The sequence below is a fragment of the Hemiscyllium ocellatum genome, chromosome 30, assembly GCF_020745735.1.
Source record: "Hemiscyllium ocellatum isolate sHemOce1 chromosome 30, sHemOce1.pat.X.cur, whole genome shotgun sequence".
NCBI classification, from domain to species: domain Eukaryota; kingdom Metazoa; phylum Chordata; class Chondrichthyes; order Orectolobiformes; family Hemiscylliidae; genus Hemiscyllium; species Hemiscyllium ocellatum.
This window is the reverse complement of record NC_083430.1, coordinates 31,155,080-31,181,116: the sequence shown is the minus strand read 5'-3', so window position 1 is coordinate 31,181,116 and position 26,037 is coordinate 31,155,080. Positions and strand designations below refer to the sequence as shown.

General features: G+C 39.0%; 1 protein-coding gene across 4 annotated transcripts in view; it reads right to left on the bottom strand.

The window, feature by feature from the left end:
- The window catches only part of maco1b (macoilin 1b), a 104,820-nt gene that overhangs the window by 54,962 nt on the left and 23,821 nt on the right, over positions 1–26,037 (bottom strand). For all 4 annotated transcript variants that reach the window (XM_060847216.1, XM_060847215.1, XM_060847217.1 and 1 more), the window contains one exon: positions 2,767–2,908. In XM_060847216.1, coding sequence (XP_060703199.1) covers positions 2,767–2,908 — 142 coding nt within the window. The remainder of the gene's footprint in view (positions 1–2,766; positions 2,909–26,037) is intronic.

Sequence of the window (26,037 nt, the reverse complement as noted above, 5' to 3'; positions counted from 1 at the left end):
AGTTTTGGTGGTAGGACTGGCAGTTCGGTTACTCTGATCTTGAGACAACCATAGCCTATGATTTTTGCAGTGGTCAATCTTTTCACCTGTTTCCCAAGGCATATGGAATGGGTTAATATGTTCGGATACTGACATGTATAATTTTAAGACTATAAATTGGAGGCATATAATTCTGCTGTTCATAGCCCACAGCACTTAATGGGCTGCACATCTATCCCACTTAATCAAGTCATACTAAACTACAAAATACAGGATACACAGTGTAAAAATTAAATTTGCTTTTAAGATGACTGTGCAGTGGTCAGTTCCACAGTGTTATCACAGGTTGATAAATAACAACCCTCGTGGAAATTCTCTAACCACCGGGCACATACCAACTATAAGAGCTATTTTCCTCAGGACCCAAAAAGCTTGATCAAATTATTCCAAGATGTTTTCTCAGAGTGCTCCCTCCAAATGGCGATCTACATGGAGGAACTCCAACTCCTAAGCGGTTTTGGGGAGATGGTAGTCTAGTCCATACCAATTTGTAAATTTCTTTCCTGTTTGATCCATGGACTTGAGAAATGAAGAGGTCTAATCCTATTTATTTTAGCACTAACTACTAAATTGCCAAATACTTGCCGACAAAAAGTTATTAATAAACTTAGAATGAAATTACGTTGGAAGCACAGCTCGTGCAGATAAAGGCACACTAGTCAACTTGATTCAACTGATAGCAGCCCACCTAGGGTCAGTGAGCCTCGCTTAAAATTTCAAAAATAACACTCAAACCAACAGTTTATTACTAAATTGTCTTAGGTGTTTCTCTTTCATGAGGCATCATTACATTCTTTGTCCTTACTTGCAATGTCTCCAAAAGGAATATTAAAATGTTAAAGGGAAGCAGAGTTCAGTCAGTATCACAGCTTCAAACAACATCAAGAACGTTGTCCTATCACGGAGGCTCTCGTGTAAGCTGGCTGCATAACAGCCACATTTCAAAAGCAACTCCTTGTGTAGTATGCTCAGACAATGAGGAAAGATGCAAGTGAAAATATATTAATACCACAAAAAAAGTATTATTGCACCAATATCCTTGATTTCCCATAAGATTAAATTCCAATTTGGACATCACTAACATTTTGTTTCAACTTCCACACTGCAGATTATTCCAAACAGTAAACCTTCATTTTAATATCCTTTTGAAGTTTTTTCATTTTGCATTATTTACATACATGTAACAAGTGTATTCAGACTTTTATTCCCAGGGTCAAGTGCACACAATGAAGGTGAAGAAGCACATTTAAAAAAGTTTAAACTAATTTTCTCGAACTAAGATGCCAACAGATATTGGTGTTCTGTTTCAAAATTCAAACATCAAAGCAGATTTACACAGAATTTAGTTTATTTTGAGAAAAAGAACTTTTATCTAAAGAAATGAAACATCAGCATCAGCAAAAAAGAACATTTTTAGGAGGGTCAATGCAACAAATTATAAAGCTCAAACTCAGAGGAAAAAAAACACTGGAAAAGGTTAAAGCAAAGACTTGCAAGACCGATATAGAGAACGAGAGATTATAACCATGGAACAGATGAAGGGCAATCCCAAGAAGAAATGTGACAATTGAAAGAATAACTATGGAAACAAAATTTCCAAATTAATTAAGTGCGCACAAGACAGCATTCAGCAACAAAAGAATGTTCTTAAAACAGCCATAAAGGGAGATGGGGAAAAAGATTTAGAATTCTAGTCGACAATGGGTACATTTTGTGATTCAAGATTATTGATTTCAGTAAATATTTCAGTGCCAGACAAAATCTTAAGCTTTCAATGGTTCTACCACGTCAATAATGTAGAATGCCACTCAAGAACATCAAGTCTACCTTGGCAGGGTAGATATTTCAGTTATTTAGATGTGACTACAGTTCAATATTTTCATATTTGGATTTCAAGAAGGTCTTTGGGAAATAAAAAGTCTTCAAAAATAAAATTTCAGGAAAACTTCTTCAACTTAAGAAAAACACATTGCCATTTAAAATCATTGGATTGTACCAGATATGAGGAACTCAGCTGATGAACTGCACTAATGCTGGGTTTTTAAACAGGCATCCAAGTCTATTCTCAATAACTGGTCTTCCTTTTCAACTACTTATCCAATTCCCTTTTAAAATCGATTAACAAACCTTTACAAACACAGTATAAAGGCAATGCAATCCAGGTATCATTTTATGTAATTTTTTCCACATCTTCTATTCTCCCTCACCCTATTGCCTGAGCTGTAGCCATCAGATTACTGACATGTCTGCCACTGCAAATAGTTTCTTATTTAGTATATCAAAATCCTTCAAGATTTTGAACACTTCTATCAAATATCCCAGCCTTCAATGCTTTACAAAGAACAAATCCAGTTCCCCTAACCTTTCCAAAACTGCTAACTGTAATAAATCTTTACAGCCTCCTTAAAAGCTTATCCTTCCTAAAGTCTGGTTCTAAAATTGGCCACAAGACTTCAACTGGTGCTCAAGCACTCTTTCATAAAGGTCTAAAATACAAAAAAAACTACACGGTCTGTAGTTATGAAAGCAAAGACGCCCTGGGTTGCTTCATTTTATGGTATTTCATAAATCTTCCTGCAAACTGTTTAAAATACAAATAAATAAAAGGCTCTGATCACAGTTTCTAAGGGAAGCACTATTTTCAAAGAAGATTATAGTAATGCTGTGCATTGAATCACATGACAGAAAACTGGTATATTTTAGTAACAAAGTCTTTATACAACTTACCAGACCCTGGTATCTGAAGGAATCATAAACACTTCTGATGAAGAGCCAGAAAGGCCAAAGATATTCAAAGCGGAATTCAAGGACAAAATCTGCCAGCAATACCAGTGCCCACACAACAAGGAACTTAAGGTACAAGAAAGTGCTGCAATTGAAAAGAAAAGTTACTTCAGACAATGAATTTTATTTTTCAATGCGCTGACTTTGTCATCAAGTGACCAGAGTTTAGAAACTTATCTATTTATCAGACCACTATCAAATTGCATAGAAACAATCAAGTCCAAATAGTCCATACAAGTAGTGGTTCTAATCCCAGCTGCCTGTTTGGTTGCTCTCCCCTTTCCCTTCAAATATCTCTTTATCCTAATATTAAATGTTTGCAAAGCTGTCTGTTACAACAATCTACTCTGAAAATGCATATTTGACATAAAAACATACTGTCCTAAATCTATTGAATTTAATCTTGAATCCATGTCCCTTAATAGTTTACTTATTCACACCTTCTCCTACCTCTTCTTAACTAAACAATTCCATCAAATCATCCTAGAATATCAGGAATCTAAAGAACCCTTCATGTTTGCTTTTAAGACTGCAGATAGTATCCCAGTGAAGTTTCACTGTATCATATCCAATTCCCCAATCTGTTCATTCAAGATGTGGAACTCAAAGTTGCAAAAAGGTTCAGATTTTCCAGTGGGTATCTTTTAATTGGTTTCAGGCCTTTAGTTCCTCACCTGGATATGAATATACATGTAAATAATCTACACAGCAAATCTCAGATCAACTGCAGCATATATCAAAACTGAACCCAATCTGGCCTTCATATTTCCACCTGCTCATTCAAGGAGGAATACAGAAGAAAAAAAAACTTGCAATTATAAAAAGTAGTCAGGCATTCAAGAACACTGCCTGAATTTCCATTCCTTAGTTTACAGACTGACCAACATCCTGATGGATTAACTACTTTTCTTGCTGAAATCAAACTGATTAAAATGTGGAACCTTCCCACTTTGTAGAATCCATTTATTTTCTGTTTAATTAAAGACATTGGGAATTCACGTGTTTCTTTTGTCAACCCACTGAAAGTTGATAACATAAAACAAGGAACTAGCTGATAGCTGATAGCAGTTAGCAACCCTGACAACACAATGAACATGAAGAAACATACATTAAAAATGGTATCATCAAATTTTCTTCTGGTCTCAGAGGTGTTTATAACTGCAGTGACATCGAACGGTTAACAATTTGACAACCAGATAATTTAAAAATAAAATTCATGTTCAAGAATCAAAGTAATCTTGACCTTTGTTGTTTCTGATAATATGCAGACTTAAACCTGGTGTCCAAACTTATCACTTACAACAAATGTTTGTTTTTGGCTTTCTCACATTTTACAACTACCTCCTGTGTTAATTGCCCAGATTTTGCTGCAAATGGAGAAGCAACTATTTGCACCATTCACAATGTCAAATAGTTGTTACTACTTTGGACTAATCAGCAGAGGTAACCAGTTTTCAGGTATATGGCCCGAAATGGCCTGCTGTCAAGGATATCTGTTGTATGAGCAGGGAAACTTAAAAACTAAATTTTAGAATCTTGCTCAAATGCACACATTGTAATGCAGGAAAAAAAAATAACAAATTACATTTAAAATAAGAGACTAGAAGAAAAACGAAAACTGCAATGTGTATCTCATGTTAAAGGACAGAAACAAGATGAAAATATTAATTGTTTCTGAAATCTATACCTGCAATTCTCTTCTGGGGAATGTGACTCCAAGCTTATAAAATTACATTTTCAGGGCCAGGACAAAGCTCAGAAGTAAATGTCACCTTTCACACTACCAAAATCTGCTATGCATGCTATTAACAAGTAGCTAGTCTAAATGAATGCCATTTAATTTTTGCACAGATTCCATTATTGAGCAATGCAACAGTACAGTGTATAAGTTGAGAACTACTGACAGTTCTGGGTTTCCACGTTTACCTGCACATGTGCAGATGCCAGAAGTTGCTGTCATTTGACAATTCACAACTGACTAGTCTCAAAGTTGCTGTCACATCAAAATCAAAACCAAAAAGGTCAATGATACGTTCATGTCTATTACAGGATAAGCATCAAGTCAACTCGCACTAGCGCTGATGCAACTGGAAAACAACAATTCTGTCAAAACAACTTGCACAGTATTGGGAAGAATGGATTTTAATTTGAATATAGTCAGAATTAGGTGGAGTTACTTCTGCACAAAATAAAACTGTGCTCTAATGTTATTTTGATAGTACTTTGTTAAATATTAAACAACTCAAACTCACTTTTGTAAATAGTTGCTGTACAAAAAGAGTTAACCAATGGCAAAAATATTTTCTTAAATCAAACTGGCTACAATACTCCAGTCTGATGATAGAGTTTTCACTTAGCAACAAAAATAATTTGATGACTTAAGATCAAGGAAGGAAGGAATGAAAAACAAACAATGATGGAATAATAATATAAATGATGGTTTCTTGAAGTCAAGCTTTTGCAGTTCACAAATTCATACAATTGTCAAGATGACGACAGGAAGATACAAGCACACTATTTCAAAGTGTTGCATCTTCTTGTGACAGGAGTACTGATAGCCTTTCTCCAACTCAAAACCAATATTAGAAATAAATGCATATTGCAGCATGCCAAAGACATTTCCCACCAAAAAGAATTCAAAGCTTTATTTTATTTATTCATGGGATGAGGACATCGCTGGCTAGGCCAACATTTATTGCCCATCCATTGCTGTGGATCTAAAGTAACATGTAAGCCAGACCAGAGAACGATGAAGGACATTAGCGAACCAGATGGGTTTTTCATGATCATTAGACTCATAATTCCAGTTCTTTGTTGAATTTAAATTCCATTATCTGCCATGGTGAAATTCACTCTGGGTCCCCAGAACCTGACCTGGGTCTCTGGATTAACACAGTCCAGCGATAATACCATTAGGCCATCACCTCCCCTGTTTTAACTACTTGTTTTCAAGTACTGCAAATAATGATACAGGTATCGTTTGTATGAACAAAATAATAGCTGTAATCAAAACTGGTGTACTGGTCATGTTAGTTGAACATTCTGCATTTGACTTCATCCAGAAAGCAGGTTTAATCAGCCAAGTTGACCTGGGCTCTACTTTTTAAATTTTCAGTTCCTTACTTGCCTTTTAAGTATCGAGGTAAATGATTCAATCTCAATCTCAAGGTGTCACACTTTAGGTACAAAGCTGCACCTTAAGAATTTTTGCAATTGTAAATGATCAGGGTTCATTTATACTCTACATGAATCTACTATCACCTGACTTCATTCCATCCTATCAATGGATCAGAGATTCTTGTGTACAGTATCAGCAGATAATCAACTTAATTAGATTAGTTCTATAAATCTTCACAATGTGGTTTCAGTCAATATTTCAATGCTGCTAAAGTTATTGGTTTCAAGGCCACAAAATTTGAATTCCAGCAAAAACTAATGCAAACTGCTAATATATTTGTTTGGAATTTAAATGTTATGAAAAGATCTGGACAGAAGAGGGCTGTTTAAAGATCAGGGAGGTCAATGCGTTGAGCCTCAGGAGATGGGAAAGATATTAAATGAACATTATGTCAGTTTTTACCGTGGAGAAAGAAATGGAGGTTAGAGAACTCAAGGACGTAAGTACAGACTTTTTGAAACCAGTTCACATTACTGAATGGGAATTGCTGGAGGTCTTAGAAAACAAAAGATGGACAAATCTCCAGAACCTGATCAAGTGTATCCCAGGACATCGTGCAAGTTAGGCAAGAAATCACACGGTCCCTAGCATAAATATTTGTGTCACCTATAACCACAGGTGAGGTGCCATTAACCACTTGGATGGTGGCTACTGTTGTGCCTTAATTTAAGAAAGGCTGTACGGACAAGCCGAGGAACTACAAACCTGTGAGCCTGATGTCAGTGGGCAATTTGTCAGAGGTGATTCAGAAAGATAGGATTTACATGCATTTGGAGAGGTAATGACCAATTTGGGATAGTTGACATGGCTTATGCAAGGGAAATTGTGGCAGTCAAACTTGATTGAGTTTTTTGAGGAAGTAACCAAAAAGACTGATGAGGGTAGAGACACAGTTGTTATGATCAACTTTATAAAGACTTTGACAAAGTTCTGTACAGTAGACTAATTAACAAACTTAGATCACATGGGATTCAAGGTGAGCTTGTCAACTGGATACAAAATTGACTTGACAGTAGGAAAGAGTGGTGGTGGAAGATTGCTTTTCAGACTGGAGGCTGATGACCAGGAGTGTTCCACAAGGATTGGTACTGGGTTCACTGGTGTTTGTCATTTATGTGAATGATACGGATGAGAATAATAGGAGGCATGGTTACTAAATTTGCAGAGGACACTAAAATTGGTGGTATAGTGGACAGATGATTATCCAAGATTGGCTGAGGACTGGCAGATGAAGTTTAATTTGGATAAATGTGAGATACTACATTTTGGTAAAACAAAGACAAGACTTCATAGACTCGGAATTCCTACAGTGTGAAAATAGGTTCTTCAGACCAACAAGTCCACACCAACTCTGAAAAGTAACCCACCCAGACCCATTCCCCAACCATATTATCCTATATTTACCTCTGACTAATGCACCTAGTCTACACATCCCTGAACAGGCAAGGGCAATTTAGCATGACCAATTTATCTGATCTATACATCTTTGGACTGTGGGAGGAAACCAGAGCACCCAGAGGAACCCCATGCAGACATGGGAAGAACTTGCAAACTGTGAAGCAGCAGTGCTAACCACTGAACCACCATGCCACCCATAAATACTCAGGTCCCCTCCAGCAGGGAACTAAACCCCAGTATCCCACGTGACAGGTGGGGATACTAACCACTATACTACAGAGGACAGCTTACAATTAATGGCAGACCTGGTATGTTATTGAACAGGGAGATCAAGGAGTTCAGGTTCATAATCCTTTCAAAATTGCTGCATAGATAGACAGGGTGGTGAGGAAGATGTTTGGCATGTTTGCCTCCATCACTCAGGTCTTTTCAGTATAGAGTTGGGACATCATTTTGTGGTTGTCCAGAACATTGGTGAGGCCTCTTCTAAATACTGCCTGCAGTTCTGGTCATCCTGCTACAGGAAGATATCATATTGTTAAATCAGATAAGGTTCAGAAAAGATTTACCAGAATCTTACAGGGAATGGAGGGTTTGAGTTATAAAATGAAACTTGAAAAGGTCGAGAGTTTTTTCACTAGACTGTAGGTAGTTGATAGGTGACCAATTAGAGGTTTATAAAATGAAGGGCATAGATAAGGTGATTGACAAAAGTTTTTTCCTTAGAGTGGGGGAATTCAGAACAAGGGGGCATATTTAAGTTGAGGGGAAAAGGTTTTGAAAAGGACATGCTGGAAACGTTTTTTTAAAAAAAACGTGTGGGGAATGAACACCCAGAGGAAGTGGTGAATGTAGGTACACTTACAACATTTAAAAGATGTTTGGATAAACATGAATAGTGAAGGTTTGGAGAGTTGTGAGCCAAAATGCAGGCAGTGTGACTAGTTTATTTTGGGAACATGGTCGATGTGAGCTCATTGGACCGAATGTTCTGTTTCCATACTGTATGGCGCTATGACTATGATTTTGTTTTATACTAAAATGATTTGCATCTGCATTAAATGTTCATTTTACAGGTATAAAAAACTCACCTACAGTAAGTTCAACCAACTAGCAATAACAAGGCTCAAAGGCTTGATGTTGCATTATTGGAAATAAAATGACAGAAAATGCAGCTTACTACACAACTACTGGAACTGCTGCAAATTTTTTCAAGGCACTAAACTGATCACTTAAAATAGATTTTGTGGGACTAACCATTGTCTCTTTGGTCCAATTTTGAGTTAAATCATTTAACAAAATTTAACGGTTTCTTTATTTTGATTAACAGAGGCTTACTTTCATTAAGATAGCCTGACAACTTTGACTCCCAGAGAGTAAGCAATGGGTAATCATAGCCAAACTGATTACTACACAACACCAGAAAGCCTGACTAACATTTGCCAGTCTTCACTGCCAACACAAAAAAAATTAATGAAAACATTAAATCCCATTTTGGCTTGATACACAAAAGAATTTTCCAATTCAGCTAATTGCAAGGAAGATCAATTCATAGATGGATAAATTCCTAAGTCATCAACATGACCAATTTATTCATTTTTTGACAAAACACATACACCTTATACTCCAACCAACAATCATCGAATTCTCAAACTGCTTGCTGTGTTGCAACATAATCACAATGAACAAACTTCAAAATTAATCTTTTGGGTTTGATGGCAAATAGAAGAGTTTGCATCTGTATGATTCCTTTCTGCGTACAGAAAACGCCACATTACAACGGCAAAATAATAGTTAAATGTCAGTCTAAAAATCAGGAAAATAAATTTCAGAGAACACTTCCGAAAACCTCACATTTGCAAGCTCAGCTGCAACATAACTTTAAACTTACCGTTCAATGGATTGAAGAACAGCTTTTACAAAGATCCACAAACACTGAACTTGCACTCAAAAAGCAGATACTATATTGCAAAGAACTTTGATATCTCAACCAACTAATCAGATCTAAGCTGCCACATCCAGTCACGAATGACAGTAGGTAATTATGTAATTACTAACTGGAGAAGGCATATCCTTAGGATATTCTCAGTGATATGAAAGCCCAGCATATGAGTAAATTGGCAAGCTTGAAAAATTAGCTACCATCTTTAACCAAAAATGTCAGTTGGATGATCCATCTCAGCTTCTGCCCAAGGTCACCAACAACACAAGGTTAAAGGCTTCTTTCAAGTTTGATTCATTGCAGGCGATGGTCAAGAAATATCAGAAAGTACTGCAAAGTCCTTTCCCAACTAACTACAGGTCATTCTAGTATAATGCATATTTTATCAACACAAATTGACTATGACATGACTGACAAATTGTGGGCATAGTTTGGTAACACAAACTTTCTACTGAACAGGTATAGCGGTTTCCTACAGCAACTTTCCGTAGTGTGATTTTCTAGTGCAAGGTTGCAGAGGAAACTAACTGTCTTATTATAGCAATGTGACCAGTTTCTTCTCAACTCACCAAAGTCTGCCCACTCTCTAAAATATGCAAGTCAGTAGGGATGGAACACTTCCCCGCTTGCATAGATGAGCTCCAACATCAAACTGCTCAACATCAGCCAGCACAAAGTCCACTTAACCAGTATTCCATTCACAAACATTAACAGAGACAGAGACAGCGCTTTCAGGATGATAGACAGTGACGAGCGGAGTTTTGCACGGTTTAGTGTTGAGACCACAACTATTCATATTATACATTAATGACCTGGGCAAAGGAAATGAGGGCATTGTTGCTAAGTCTATAGGTAACAGAGAGGTGGAGGGATAGATAGTGTTGAGGTGGCAGAAAGTCTGAAGAACTCAGACAGGTTAGGAGACAGGGCAAAGAGGTAGCAGATGGAATACAACATGGGAAAGTCAGAGGTTATGCACTTTGGTAAGAACAACAGAGGTGCAGATTATTTTCTAAATGGGGACAGGCTTCAGAAATCTGAAGCATGAAAGAGACTTGGAAGTACTCATTCAGGACACTCAGGGTTCAATCGTCAGTTAGGAAGGCAAACAATGTTAACACACATTTGAAGATGGCAAGAGCAAGGATGTACTGCTGAGGTGGCATAACGCTCTGGTCGCACTGCTTTTGGAATAGTGAGAGCAGTTTGAAGTAACACCTATTCTGGTTGGGCAACAAATGCTGACTTCACCAAGAATACTCACATCCCATGAAAGAACTTTTAAACAAGCAGATCTATCAGATCAATCATTTCACTTTTGTTAATGGGTGCTCAACTACAGTGTAATCATTAAAATTAACAACCACTGGGAGTTGCCAGAGTTTAGCAGCTGCCAAAATATTAAGCAAGACACTAAACAGGATGAACAGCATGGTTACCAGCAAGTTTCAGCTTGCTTATGCTATATTTTGCAGTCAAATCCCAGCCAAAGACTAACTACATATATCACTGTTAAACTGTTGACTTTGGAAGGAGTCTAAATTTCAAACAGAATAAATTGGGAAAATAGATTAAAAGATAAAACAGGAGATAAACTGTGGGAAGTTAAGGTATTACTCCATAACTTCACAAAAGAGGGTTCTTTTGAGAGAAAGGACCTCTACGAAATAGATGAAGTATATATATGTTAAAGAAAATGCATAAAAGGTTGAGGAAATTAGTGGCAGATGAAAAGACTGGTACAGCTTGGAAAGCAGATAACGGATGATAAAACAAAATAAAACTGGAGAAATAGATGAAAGTAAATTAACAAAAAACTATTGCAAGAGTTTCATTATTTATTACCATTTTTATATGTTTAATGTTGATTCCTTACAGGGTGAAAATGGAAAATTAACAATGGGAAACACTGGAATGGCAGAAACATTGAACAAGTGTCTTGTATCCATCTTGCAGTGGAAAACAAAAGAATCCCAAAAACAGCAAGTGAACGGATCAAGAAATTCCAGACAATTAGCATGGGAGGAAAACTTACTTGGCATATTAAGAGCTAAAGATTCAAATTCATAGGGCTGATGACCTGTATCCAAAGGTCTTAAAAAGATGCAGCTGCAGAGCTGGTGCATGCTCTTGTTGTAATTTTACATTATTTCCTAGATTCTGGAAAAGATCCAGCAGATTGGAAAAAATGCAAGCTCCCCTAGTTGAGAAAGGAAAACAGAACAGAAAACAATAGGCCAGTCAGCCTCATATCTGCCTTTGCAAAAATGCTGAAGCTTGTTATTTAGGAATGTTGTGGTTACTAAAATATTGATCAGTTTGCTGTTGCCAATATACCAACAATTGCTGACTGCACATATGTACAACTGATGAGGACTCTAAATACATGTACGGTCGGCAGTAGTGCTGTACAGCATAGAAACAGATCCCAACCCAACTTGTCCATGCCAACCAGATATCCTAACTAATCTAGTCCCATTTGCCAGTATTTAGCCATATCCCTCTAAACCCTTCGTTTTCATATACCCATTCAGATGTCTTTTAAATGCAATTGTACTAGTTTCCACCACTTCCTCTAGTAGCTGAAAGGTGAGAGGGGAAAATTTTAAAAGGGGCAACCTTTTCATGCAGTGGATGGTGCATGTATGCATGTATGGAACAAGGTGCTAGAGGAAGTGGTGGAAGCTAGTATACTTTATACTTAGCTTTGGACTCTCTCTCTCCTCTCCTCTCCCTTCTCCCCCAACCCCACCCACCCACCCCACCCTGGAGGAAAAGACCTTGTCTTTTCATCCTATCCATGCCCCTCATCATTTTGTAAACCTTTATAACGTCACCCCTCAGACTTGAACACTCCAGGAAAAACAGCTCCAGTCTATTCAGCCTCTCCCTATAGCTCAAACCCTCCAATCCCTAGCAACATCCTTGTAAGTCTTTTCTACACCCTTTCAGATTTCACAACATCCTTCCTATAACAGGGATATGGGAATTGAATGCAGTATCCCAAAAATTGGCTTAACCAATGTCCTGTACAGCTGCAACATGACTTTCCAACTCTTATATTCAATGCACTAACCAATAAAGGCAAGCATACTAAATGCCTTCTTCACTATACTATCTACCTACTTTCAAGAAACTATGCACTCTTTGTTCAGTCACACTCCCCAGGACCTTAGCATTAAGTGTATATGTCCTGCCCGATTTGCCTTTCCAAAACAGCAGCACCTCATACTATCTGAACTAAATTTCATCTGCCACTTCTGAGCCCATTGACCCATCTGGTCAAGATCTTGTCGTAGTCTGAAGTAACCTTCTTGCTGTCCACTGCACCAATTTTGGTGTCATCTGTAAAATTAAGCACACGTCCTACTTTCACATTCAAATCATTTATATAAATGACAAAAAGTAATCAACCTAGCTCAATCCTTTTGTTACACCCCTGTTCACAGGCTTCCAGTCTGAGAAGCAACCTTCCACCATAACCTTTGAGCCAGTTCTATATCCAAATGGCTAGTTCTCCCTGTATTCCATGTGACCTAATCTTGCTAACCAGTCTCCCATGCAAAACCTTGTCAAACACCTTACTGAAGTCCAAATAGATCACATCCACTGCTCTGCCCTCAATCCTTTTTGTCACTTCTTCAAAAAACTCAAATCAAGTTTGAGAGATACAATTTCCCATACACAATCCTGTTGACTTCCTTTAATCAACCCTTGCCTTTCCAAACTGATGTTGGATTCCCCCCAACCACTTGCCCACCATTGATGTCAGCCTCACCAGTCTATAGTTCTTTGGCTATTCCTTCCCACCTTTCTTAAACAGTGGTACCACATTAGCCAACTTCCAGTCTTCCGGCACCACACCTGTGGCCAATGATGCAAATATTTCTGCAAGGGCCCCAGCAATCACTTCCCTAGCTTCCCATAGAGTTCCAGAGTTCACCTGACCTGGTCCCAGAGAGTTATCTGCTTGTGTGTGTTTTAATATGTCCAGCACTACCTCTTCTGTAATATGGACATTTTTCAAGATGTCGTTATTTACTTCCCCAAGTTCTCTAGCTTCCTTATCCTTCATAGTAAGCACTGATGCAAGCTACTTGTTTTGCATCTTCCATCCCCTTCACTTCCACAAATACACAGGCTTGCTGAGCTTCAAGGAGCCCTTTTCTCTCACGAGTTACCATTTTGCTTTTAATGCAGAATTCCTTTGAACTCTCCTTAACCCTATTCACCAAATCTATGCCATTGTTTTGCCCTTCCGATTTCCCTCTTAAATATACATCTACTGCCTTTACACTAAATTCACTAGATCTCTACTGTCTATACCTGGCATCTGCTTCCTTCTTTTCTTGACGAAAATCTTAATTTCTCTAGTCATCCAGCATTCCCTACACGTACCAGCTGTGTGTGGCACCTAACAGGAACATACTGGCTCAGAACTCTGGTTGTCTCATCTTTGGAGGCTTCCCAATTTCCAGTTGTCCCTTTACCAGATAAGCAGAAGTTTATTTTATTTGGATGGTCTTATGAGGAGAGGTTAAGTAGATCAGACTTACACTCATTGGAATTGAGAATAATGAGAGGTGATCATCTTGAAACATACAAGATTCTTAGGAGACTCAACAGAGTAGTTGTGGAAAGATAATATCTCCTTGTGGGAAAGTCTAGACAGGAGGGTATTATCGCAGAATAAGAGGTCACACATTTAAGACAAAAATGTGGAGCAATTTATTCTCTCAGAGGGTAGTGAATTTGAATTCTTTACTGCAGAGGGCTTGAGATTGGGTCCAGATATATATATCCAGATAGACAGCAAAGGGATTCTGGCTTAATGGGGATAAAACAAGAAAAAGGAGTTGAGGGTGATCAGATCAGCCATTGTGTCACTAAATGCCAGAGCAGCTCAATGAACTGAATGGCCTATTTCTGCACCTGTGGTTTCTGCTCTTGCATTTTATTTCTGACACACAATAAAAACTCTTCCATTAAGTGTATCCTTGTTTTATGCAAGTGCAATCTTAAAATACAGTGCAAATATAGCTTTAAAAGAAAAATCATATCTGGAGAAATTTAGAGAACTTTGAAGATACAAATGAGCAGGGTGAATAAAAAAGGGAACATGTAGGACATCTGGATTTCCAAAACGCACTTGATAACGTGCCACATGAAAGGTTACTGCACAACGTACAAGCTCTTGGCATTGGGTGTCATACATTAGCATGGATAAAGGACTGACTAACTGAAAACAGATTTGGATCATTTTCAGGTTGACAAACTACCCGGTAACTAGTTATGTGCCAAAGATGGTTTCAAAATAAGTTGTTTGCTTCTATCTTTTTGCATTTTCCAGTCAAAGGTCTCAGCCTACTTAACCACTACAAATTGTAGCTGTAATGAAACAGTCAAGTTCAAAAGAAACACTGCCTCATCTAAGTTGAATATCTCAAGCCCGCTAATTTTTTTCCTCTCAAAATCGCATTAGGATGTAATCTTCGTCAAAGATGGGTTAACTGTCCAGAGCTCATGTCCAGTAACTAGGAAATTATCAAATCACTTTTTTAAAAAAAGCCATCTAACTTTTGCTAGAGTCAAGATTATTTCAGTCACTGTATGGATGAATTTATTTGAGGAATGTCAAAGCTGCATTTTGAGCTATGTCTTCACTTGACTGGGAGGGATAAAGAGGGCAAGGATTTGCACCACAAAGCTCTTGTGGCGAGTTGCTGCAGTTCTAATTATAGATGCTACACACTGCTGCCACTGTGCATCAGTGGTGGAAGAAGTGAAAGTGGATGGTGGTAGATGGTAGATGAGGTGCCAGTCAAACAGGCTGCCCTGATGAAGTCAGCCATGTTTAATATTGATAGAGCTGAAGTCATGTTTAAAAAAAATCTAAATTGGCTAAACAACCAGTTTTGTTCAGACATGTAACGAAACACATTAAGAGCAAGTAGGACTTGAATCCAGGCCCAAAACAGAAATGGCTGGTAAAACTCAGCAGATCTGACAACATGTGCGAACAGAAAGCAATATTAACATTTCAGGTATGACCCTTCATCATAACTGGGTCAAAGGGACTGTAAATACACAACAGGGGTTGGGATTAGAAAAGGACATGGAGTCATATGGAAGGGTAGAGGAAGAAGGTTCCAGAGGGTATGGGCCTCTGTTGCATTCCTTAATGCTGGAAAGGAAAAGAAAACATTCCTGTTAGAAGGTCAAATGAAACAGAGGATGAGGTGGAACTGGGGCATGTTACTACAGTTGTTATGGGGGATTTCAACATGCAGGTAGACTGGAAGAATCAGGATGGTATTAGATCTCAAGAATGGATCTCGGAGTGCAGCTGTGTGTGAGAAGCATTGTACACCATGGAGAGATCTGTGACACCAGGTAGATTCAAAACACAAAAAAGGATGAAACTTCAGTTGAAAGGGTGAGTCTGAGCCAGAGGCAGTCACTAAGGAACGTGAGCTAACTGTGGAAATGGGTTTTGGCAAATACCTTGTCAAACGCAAGAAGTGACAAGGCGAGCAATTATGGTGAAGAGAAAAAAAAGGAAAAAAAAAAAGGAGGTTAGAAGGGAAAACCTGTCAGAGGGGATCAGAATTTCAGCTGGGCATACCTGAAAGAGATGGAACAGCAAGTTAAACACTAAACGAAAAAAAAATTCAAGGACTGCGGATGCTGGGAATCAGAAACTAAAATAGAAATTGTTGGAATAAAAAAAAACACTCAGGTCTGACACTATCTGTTAACATTTTGGGTCCAGTAACCCTTCTTCAGAACCTGTTTTTCCAACAATTTCTATTTGTGCTTCTAATTTCCAGCATCTGCAGTTCTTCAGTTTTCTTGACTCAGGCCTCCTGGCCCAGTGGTGGAGACCACAAGAGCCCCCTGTTTTACCAAATTTGTTGGAATTCTTTGAAAGGATAGCATTGTTGATAAAAAGGGGAGCCTGTACACATTCTATACTTGGATTTCCAGAAGACATTTGATAAGATCCAAATATATAAAAGTTTTTGTAAAGTAAAAGCTCAAGATGTATTTGCAATGACATGAGATGGGTTGACTGGCAAAACACAAAATGGGCCTGTGAGACTGGCAGGATGTGATGTGCTGAGTGGAGCCCAACAGGACTGTGCTGTGGCCTTAATAGTTTCCAATTTACATCAATTTTTTAAAAATATGGACAGAGGTATCTTAGCTAAATTCACAGATGATACTATCAAGGTAAAAAGTTGCAGATGAGTCAAAAGGTCTTGCAGATGGAATGTAATGTCAGAAAACATGAAATCGTTCATTTTGTCAGGAAAAAACAAAAACAGAATATTACAAAACAGAACGAATGCAGAATTCCAAGAGGAATTAAGGTGCCTTGTGCATGAATCACAAACTTTAGGATGCAGGTACAGCACATAATCACAAGGCTAATTGTAATGCTAGTGTTACAAAACAGAGACAGACAGCCAAACCACCACACTAAAGTTAAGATCACTGAATCTGACCCCAATCGCTCCTGATCAGACTTCATGAATAACAAATCTTGACTCAGTGAATAATCAATTCACGACACCCAATCTGTAGCTTTAAAAGACTCAAATTTATTAACAATACTGTAACTTCAGCAGAGCAACAGACATCGAACTGATGTCTCTGATGTTAAAACGAACATTGGGCAGCAGAGTGGCACTGCTGCCTCTCAGTGTCAGAGACCTGGGTTCAATTCCTGCCTCAGGTGATTGACTGTGTGGAGTTTGCACATTCTCCCCGTGTCTGCGTGGGTTTCCTCCAGGTGTTCCAGTTTCCTCCCACAGTCCAAAAATGTGCAGGTTAGGTGAATTGGCAATGCTAAATTGCCTGTAGTGTTAGATGCAGGGGTAAATGTAGGAGAATGGGTCTGGGTGGGTTGTGCTTCGGTGTGGACTTGTTGGACCGAAGGGCCTGTTTCCACACTAAGTAATCTAATAAAAAATGCTGTGTTTTCAGTCTCATTCACACGAAAGACAGACCGACAAAAAAAACCATCAATTGAAGTCGTTGAAGGTTGGCTTCCGTGATGTTGGGGAAATAAGAATGAGGCCAAGAATCATCACCCACTCAACAATCTGGCTGTCAATGAATGCAAATATTTCAGTCTAGGTTTTTTTGCACTGATACGTGGTACACACCATCACTGAGGACAAGGATGCTTAGAGATGTTCCTCCTTCTGCTAGTTGTTCATTTATCCACCAATATTCATGCCTGGATGTATGCAGAGAGGGGCAGATGCACAGAGAAAAAAAGAGAGTGAGAGTGAGCATGTATAATTAAACAGCGTGGGAGCAGTTGATGAGACAATCCAGGGTGGAGTCACTTATGAGAAAGAGAGTTTAAATAGGGATGATTGGCAAAACTGAATAGTTCTCATGCCTTGGGGAGTTTAAGGAGATCTGATGACTCACTGTGTTAACATGCGAGGGAATTATTGACAAATCCATGAGGTCTGTCTAGTTTATATTTGCTTTTTGATCTACACTGCAGGGTATTCACAGTCCATTACCCACATTTACTCATTTTAATTCTTGGTGCTAGAAATAAAGTTGGACATTTATTGTTAATTGTATTACTGTCCTAATGTTATAAATAAAATTTATTGTTGTTTGTTTAAAACTTCTGCCACACAAAGGGTCTCCCCAACTAAGACAGCAGTATTTGTGGCAATGAAATCCCATGATGGTTGTCACTCCCACCAGTGTTATATTGGCCAGATGCACAGAGAAGAAAATGAGCACTGCAGATGCTGGAGTCGAAAAGTGTGGCGCCGGAAAAGCACAGCAGGTCAGACAGTATCTAAGGAGGAGGAGAGTCGACATTTTGGGCATAAGCCCTTCAACAGGAACGCACAGATGCACAGAGAACAGGGAAGAGTGGCAAGAACGGGGTCAAATAGGTTTTTCAACCTTGTTGGTTCCTCAGTAAAAACAGACCCAGCCTAGGGGTTATACCCTTTAGGACTTGGCCAGGAGCAGTTCAGTCAGGAGTGCTACTGCAATACTTGACAATGATGCAGTAATGAATATTAATGTTATCAATATCATCATCATTGAAGGTAGAGTTTGGATTCTGAACTAGTAGCATGTGGATTTGGTCTGTGTATGAGCAAGTTTAATAATTAACTGGTCAGTCTTTCTGGACGTATGATTTAAACCAATGTATTAGAAAACAAGTGTCTAGGGTCCTCCTGGAGTGATGGTGGAAATATGTTTGTATTGGGAGTGTTCTACAATCTGGAAAAAAAAAATAACGAAATGCAATTTGACTTTGATAAATCAAGGTCGATTTTATCCTTAAAACCCACACAATGGAAAGCTTTTAGATTCAGTTCGGAGGGACCCAGCAGCAGTCAGATGTAACAATTTCTCCTGGAGAAAGGAGTTATAGTTCTGAAGAGTTAGAAACACCTTACCTCAGTGCAAAGGCTTTATTTGAAAATTCCAGAAGAGTTTGGTTAGAACCCTGAAGAGGTTACTTCAAGGTAAGAAATTTTAGGCTGTTTTGTGAATAAAACTCAAAAGGGCATCAAGCTATCGAGACGGTGGATTGAATGCAGTCAAATGAAATGTGTTTGGAACACAACCTCTGGCATTTCAATACCAAAAAAAGTGATGCTGTTAATAACAGCAGGATCTTTTTCTGCTTTGAATTTCAAAATATTTCAAATTGTGATACACAAACCTACTGAAGAACCTTGATTATATGAAGGACAACTGAGAAGGGGAGTATTTCGTTCGGTTAAATCGAATTCCAAATAACCAATGCCGGATAAGTAGTTTAGCCAAGCATTGGGACCTTGCGATCTTGCAGGTGTTGTGGAAAGATCACTCAATATTCTAGGAATTACCAGGAGATGCAGAAAATCCTTCATAAAGATAAACTTTTATTTGCAAAGAAAAGCAGTAGCAATCAGACAGTATTTTTCCTGTTTGCCCACCAGCCTTTTGTCTTTCTGCAGTTTTTTCAGTCCTAGTTCCCGCACTTATCTGATAGCATTAGCATAAGCGATCATACTGGCTTGCTTTGTCTCTCTAAACTAATAATCGTCTGCAACCCTAGTTCACCACCTTACACTTATCACATTACACCATCATCTTTCAGTGATTCAACTAGTTTATCACAGTGTACTACCATTATCTATTATTGGAGCTCTGCAATACGATCCTGTGCATGCATTACAACACTAAGTTAACTGCATAACTGCCAAATTAACTTCCATACCAGATAATCTGATATTCGGATAATTGAACACCGGATAATCGAGGTTCTTCTGTAGTTTGGTTTGTTCTTTAAGACGATATACATGGGAGCAGAAATTAGGCTATTCAGCTCAGAGTCTACTCAACCATTCAATCGTGGCTGATAGGATTTGAGACCTCCTTTTCCCACTTTCTCCCAGTAACTTTTGATCCCCATGACAATCAAGAACTTATCTATCCTTGTTTTAAAATATACTCAATGACCAGGCCTTCACAGCCTTCTGTGGCAACAAATTCCACAGATTCACTGTTCTCTGGCTGAAGTTTCTCCTTATCTCCATTCTAAAAGGTCTTCCTTTCCCTTTAAGGCTGTACCCTCAGATCCTTGACTCTCCAACCAATGGAAACTTCTTCCCAACGGCCACTCTGTCCAGTATTCTGAAAGTTTCAATCAGATCTCCTCATATCCTTTTAAACTCTGTCGAATACAGTCAGAGTCCTCAAACGTTCTTCATATGTTAAACCCTTCATCCCTGGGATTATTCTCGTGAACCTCCTCTGGATCAGCTCTACAGCAAATATAATCTTTCCTGAGTACGGGGCCCAAAATTACTCTCAATATTCAAATGTTGGTGGGCGGCACGGTGGCACAGTGGTTAGCACTGCTGCCTCTCTGCGCCAGAGACCCGGGTTCAATTCCCACCTCAGGCAACTGTGTGTGGAGTTTGCATATTCTCCCCATGTTTGCATGGGTTTCCTCCAGGTGTTCCGGTTTCCTCCCACAATCCAAAGATGTGCAGGTTTGGTGAACTGGTGATGCCAAATTGCCTGTAGTGTTAGGTGAAGGGGTAAATGTAGGGGAATGGGTCTGGGTGGGTTGCTCTTCAGAGGGTCGGTATGGACTTGTTGGGCCAAAGGGCATGTTTCCACACTAAGTAATCGAATCGAATCGAATCAAGTGTGGTCTGACCAGAGCATTATAAGTACATTCCTGCTTTTATATTCTAGTCTTCTTGAGATGAATGACAACATTGTATTTGCCTTCCTAACTATCAATTCAACCTGCAAGTTTACCTTAGAAAACCTGGACTAGGACTCCCAACTCCCTTTGCACTTCAGATTTCTGAAATTTTCTCCCCATTCATAAAATAGTCCGTGCCTCTATTCTTCCTACCAAAGAGCATAAACTCACACTTTCCCACATTATAATCAATCCGGCACTTTTGTCCACACTCCTAACTTGCCCAAATCGTTGTGCAGCTTCCTCACCTCCTTAATACTACTGTCCCCAACCCAACTATCTCTGTACTGTCTACAAACTTAACCAGAATGCTCTCCGTTCCTTCATCCAGGTCATTAATGCACAAAGCGAGAAGTGTGGTCCCACCATAATCTGTAGAACACCACTAGTTACTGGCTTCCATCCTGAGAAGGACCCTTTTATCCCCACTCTGCCTTCTGCCAGAAGCCAACCTTCTAACCATGCTAATGCCTGGTCTCTAAAACCATGGGCCCTTATCTTACTCAACACGGCATGTTATCAAAGGCCTTCAGGAAGTCCAGATAGATAACATCTATTGGCTCTATGTCTAACCTGTTTATTACCTCCTTAGAAGAAATCTAACAGATTTGTCAAACATGATCTCCCCTTGATGAAACCATGCTGACTTTGCACTGTTTTACCATACACTTCCAAGTATTCAGAAATCTCATCCTTCACAACGGACTCCAATATTTTACCAACTACAGAGATTGGGCTAATCAGCCTATAATTTCCCGTATTTTGCCTTGCTCCTTTCTTAAACCTGGGGTGGGGGGGGGGTTAAATTTGCATTTTTCCAGACCTGTGTCCCTCCCTGACTCCAGTGATAGCTGAAAGATCACTATTAAAAGACTCCACTATTTCTTCAGCTATCTCCTTCAGAAGTCTAGGATGTAGCACATCTGGTCCAGCAATTTATTGACTTACAGACCTTTCAGTTTTTTTTTAAGCACCTACTCCTGGGTGATAGTTACTTTTCTCATCGCTGCTCCTGACTCTTGAATTTTGAGAGTATTACTAAAGCATTCCACAAAATGAATCATCTTACCTTCATTTTTGTGAAACAAATCGAAACTGTGGCATTGCGTGCTTATGCTGCAGTGAAAGACCACCATAAAAGAAAAAAAAACAAGGCAGACTTCAGTCTAAGATCAGACTGATCTGCTGAGATCGTAATAATGAACATTTAAGTCTACCACCCAAAGTACAATCTGGGCCCCTCTAGTTGGTGTGCAACATGGAGGTGCACAGATTCATAGGCGGGGAATGTAGTAATAGGATATTTCATTAGCCATATTTGATCTGATGCTATTAGAGCCCACGAAACTTCATGGATGTAAAAGCAATGCAGACGACTCCTGCCAATTCCAGCCCTATTATATTGCATATTGTATCATATACCACAGTGCCACCATCTCTAGTAGGACGACACTGCCAGATTGATAGGACTTGGCCAGGGTGGTGCTGGTGGCACCTGAAATTAAAGTGACTTGCTAGGCCGTTTCAGAGGGCAACTGAAAGTCAACCACATTGCTTTGAGTATGGAATCGCATTAAGGCCAGAGCAGGCAAGGACAGTAGATCTGGTTCCCTAAGGCGATTCATGTGAGCTATTGGGATTTTAGCATTATCAACAATGCTTTCTGGATCATTAAATATCTCGTCTTGAGACATCAAGGGGAGTATGTTGGAAATCAAGCCCCACGAGTTGTCACAATGTAAAAAATTGAGTCAAACTATTCAAAGTTGCACATTTACCCGTTGAACTTAGGTTTAAAACAAAACTCCAGGTTAATGCATTAACAAGAAAACAACTATTTATTGCAAACACATCTTTAACCACACCACCTCTCTCTCCCTCATTCCTTGCCATCAAAATTTTTAAAGAGGGAAAAAGTTAAATACATTCAAAAACAAAAAAAATTGCAAAATTGTAAAGACGAATTTGAAATGGAAAATTCTGAAATTTACATCTGCATCATTCATAGCTTGAAGGGTATGCTAACATTATATACACTAAAAACTAAAATGATAAGCAAATCCTTCTCAATGATAAGATTTCTTCATCCTCGCAAACTAGCCTAGTTGCTCCCCAGGGTAAATGGAATGATCTGCAAAACATCAAAAACTAAACATGCACCTATTATTACACTTATAATTTCATCAAGATGAATGATCCGGTGTCAACAGCAAATATTACCAAGGCAGGAATGTCAGACCAAATGGGCAGCAGGTTTCAGCTTCAACTTCAGAAAGACAATCCCAACTACACCACTTTTTCCTATTTGATTGGAGCTCCAAAACATTGTCAATTTAAAGGCAATCAATACCTTCATGGTACACCCCAAGGTGAATTTATCTTACCCAGTTCCTAAAAGAAAAAAAAACGAGACTTACACCAAGAGGACAGCCCATCTCAGACTGGAATCCTAGTTGAAGTGAGGCTTCCAATTCAAATTTCTTACTGAAGACTGACTATTCTTCGTACTCAAAATCATAGAATCCCTACAGTGTGGGAGCAAGACACTGAGCCCATTGAGTCCTCACAGTCCCTCCCAAACAGCATCCCACCCAAACCCATCCATCTACCCTAGACCTGTAACCCATGGTTAATCCATCTAGCCTGCCCATTCCTGAACACAATGGGCAATTTAGGATGGCCAATCCACCTAATCTGCACAGCTTTGGACTTTGGGAGGAAAGCGGAGCACCCAGAGGAAACCCACATAGATGCAGGGAGAATGTCTGTGTGGAGTTTGCACAGTCACCAAAAGGTAGAATCAAACACAGGTCCCTGGCACTGAGGCAGCAGCGCTAACGACTGAGCCATAATGCCACCCTGAACGTACGAGCAAAATTTCCAACTTTACTGCATCTAGGGCAAAAGACAAAATCATGTTATTGTACATCTCCAGGATTCCAGAAATTGATTTGATGTTTACTGTATATTGAATTATATATCAAAGGGTAAGAGGTACTCTCAGATTTCCTGGCTATTTCATATTTATTCTCTAAAAGACTGTATAACAGCTCAGATACATCCACAGAGAAAATACTGAACCTGAGGATGTTGTCAATCAGATTAAGCTATCGTAAAGTAGAAATCTTGGTTAGTTCGCTGCTTCACAAAAAATAAAGTTAGAGGAAACACTTGATATCAACTTTAATGATATGCTTAGTCACATTGTGCAAATGGACAACAGAGTTGCTAGGATTGTTCCCTTTCACTCCACTACCTGTTAAGTCCACATCCCAAACGCTTGCAACCATTGACTAAATTTATATATTTGTATATTTGTTGCATTTTTAAATCTTTGCTTCAGTTATCATTGAAATGTTTCCTCTGCTATCAATAATGTACTGTTTTTTGGTATATAAAATTTTTGAGGAAGCTATTAACGTCAGCAATAAAGACAACTTGCTTAGCTACTGGAGCTGTGCCTAAGAAAGCAATTTAATTTTAATCACAGTGGTTTGCTCAGCACTTTAACAGTCCCTCTTCTGTTTCCAAACTTCCATGACATACAATTTGAAGGTGTTTTGTGACAAGAATGGGGCAGCTTCATACTCTGAAGATATTACAGTTACACATTGCATTGTATTCACTTTATACGTGTGAGATGTTGTTAGCTGGATGAGTGGTTTGCAATCCAAAGTGATGCCAACTGTGGAGGTCCAATTCCCATGCCAGCAGATGTCACCATAAAGGACTCTCCTTTTCAAGCTCTCTCCTCATCTCAAGTTTAGCCAACCTGCACCAGTCATCTCTCTAATGAGAGCGCAACCATATGGTCTGGAGACACTATATAGTTTCTTTATCTATATTTGCACATACTTCCACGTGAAAAATTAACTTTCTTCTGTTTAGCTACTGTCACAATTACATCAGGAATGTCCTCAGTGTGATTCCATGAACCAAAAAATTTGTATAACTTGATTGTATCTGCCCTTTAGTTTGAGTATTTTAATTTAAAAATAACAGGTCTATGCTTTAAATACAAAAGGTCAGTTTATTAAAATAACTTTCAGCAATATCTGTCTAAGTGAAGCGTGATCAATTGTGCACCAAAAAGAAAACAAAAGATTGAAAAGATTAAAAAAGATACTTGAAGGCAAGATCAGTCTGAGATCATTGCTCTTGAACTGTTTTTCCAAAGTGAAGAGCATGAAACTTGAAATTAAATTCAACAGTTGAAATGGTTTGAGGTTCACTAGGCAGCGCATGGCTAAAGTGGACTCAGATGATCAGGATGGAGGTGAGGGGGTGGGAGCGAGATGGAGTGTGAGACTGATTTGTTTGCCATTTCTGCAGTTATGAAAATTGATGGTTACCTGGAGTCTCAGCAGAACAGCAGGTGATTTTTATGTGCTTTCCTCTTTGAGCTCTTTTTGGCCAAGAACCCACTCCCTGATAAAACTCAGAACTCCAGAGAGAGGCTATGCATACAATGGCTGCTTTCTGTTTGTCATATACAGATCAAACATATTGTCCTAAAACTAGCAAGTCATATTTTCCAGTTAGTGACTAGGAAAGTCTCACCTGGTGCACAAATTCATCTGTTAAAAGACTTCTTAGCTATTAGCTAAGATACCTTCAAATGTTTTTGTTAATGAGTGCAATGAAATTCTCTATTATATCCATCTTCTCCTTCACTGAGCAAGCTAATAATCTATGACGAGTAATACTTATGGCACACAGTTCCTAAAGTTGTTAAATGGCAACATTCAATTCCAATCACAGAAAAGGGAAGGGCATCCTGCAAGGTTTAAAAAGATAACGCAGGCTATAGTTTGGAAGTAACTCAGGAGTAGAAAGGAGATAGATGTTCAGAACACTAAAATCCTCATTATCCACAGGAGACAGGAGCACAGACTTCTCGCTGTTATAGAGTCATAGAGATGTACAGCATGGAAACAGACCCTTCGGTCCAACTCGTCCATGCTGACCAAATATCCCAACCCAATCTAGTCCCACCCGCCAGCACCTGGCCCATATCCCTTCAAACCCTTCCTATTCATATACCCATCCAAATGCCTCTTCAATGTTGCAATTGTACTAGCCTCCACCACTTCCTCAGGTAGCTCATTCCATATACGTATCACCCTGTGTGGAAAAAAGTTGCCCCTTAGGTCTCTTTTATATCTTTCCCCTCTCACCCTAAACCTATGTCCTCTAGTTCTGAACTCCCTGACTCCAGGGAAAAGACTTTGTCTATTTATCCTATCCATGCCCCTCAATTTTGTAAACCTCCTTAAGGTCACCCCCCAGCCTCTGACACTCCAGGGTAAAACAACTCCAGCATGTTCAGCCTCTCCCTTTAGCTCAAATCCTCCAACCCTGGCAACATCCTTTTAAATCTTTTCTGAACCCTTTCAAGTTTCACAACGTCTTTCCGATAGGAAGGAGACCAGGATTGCA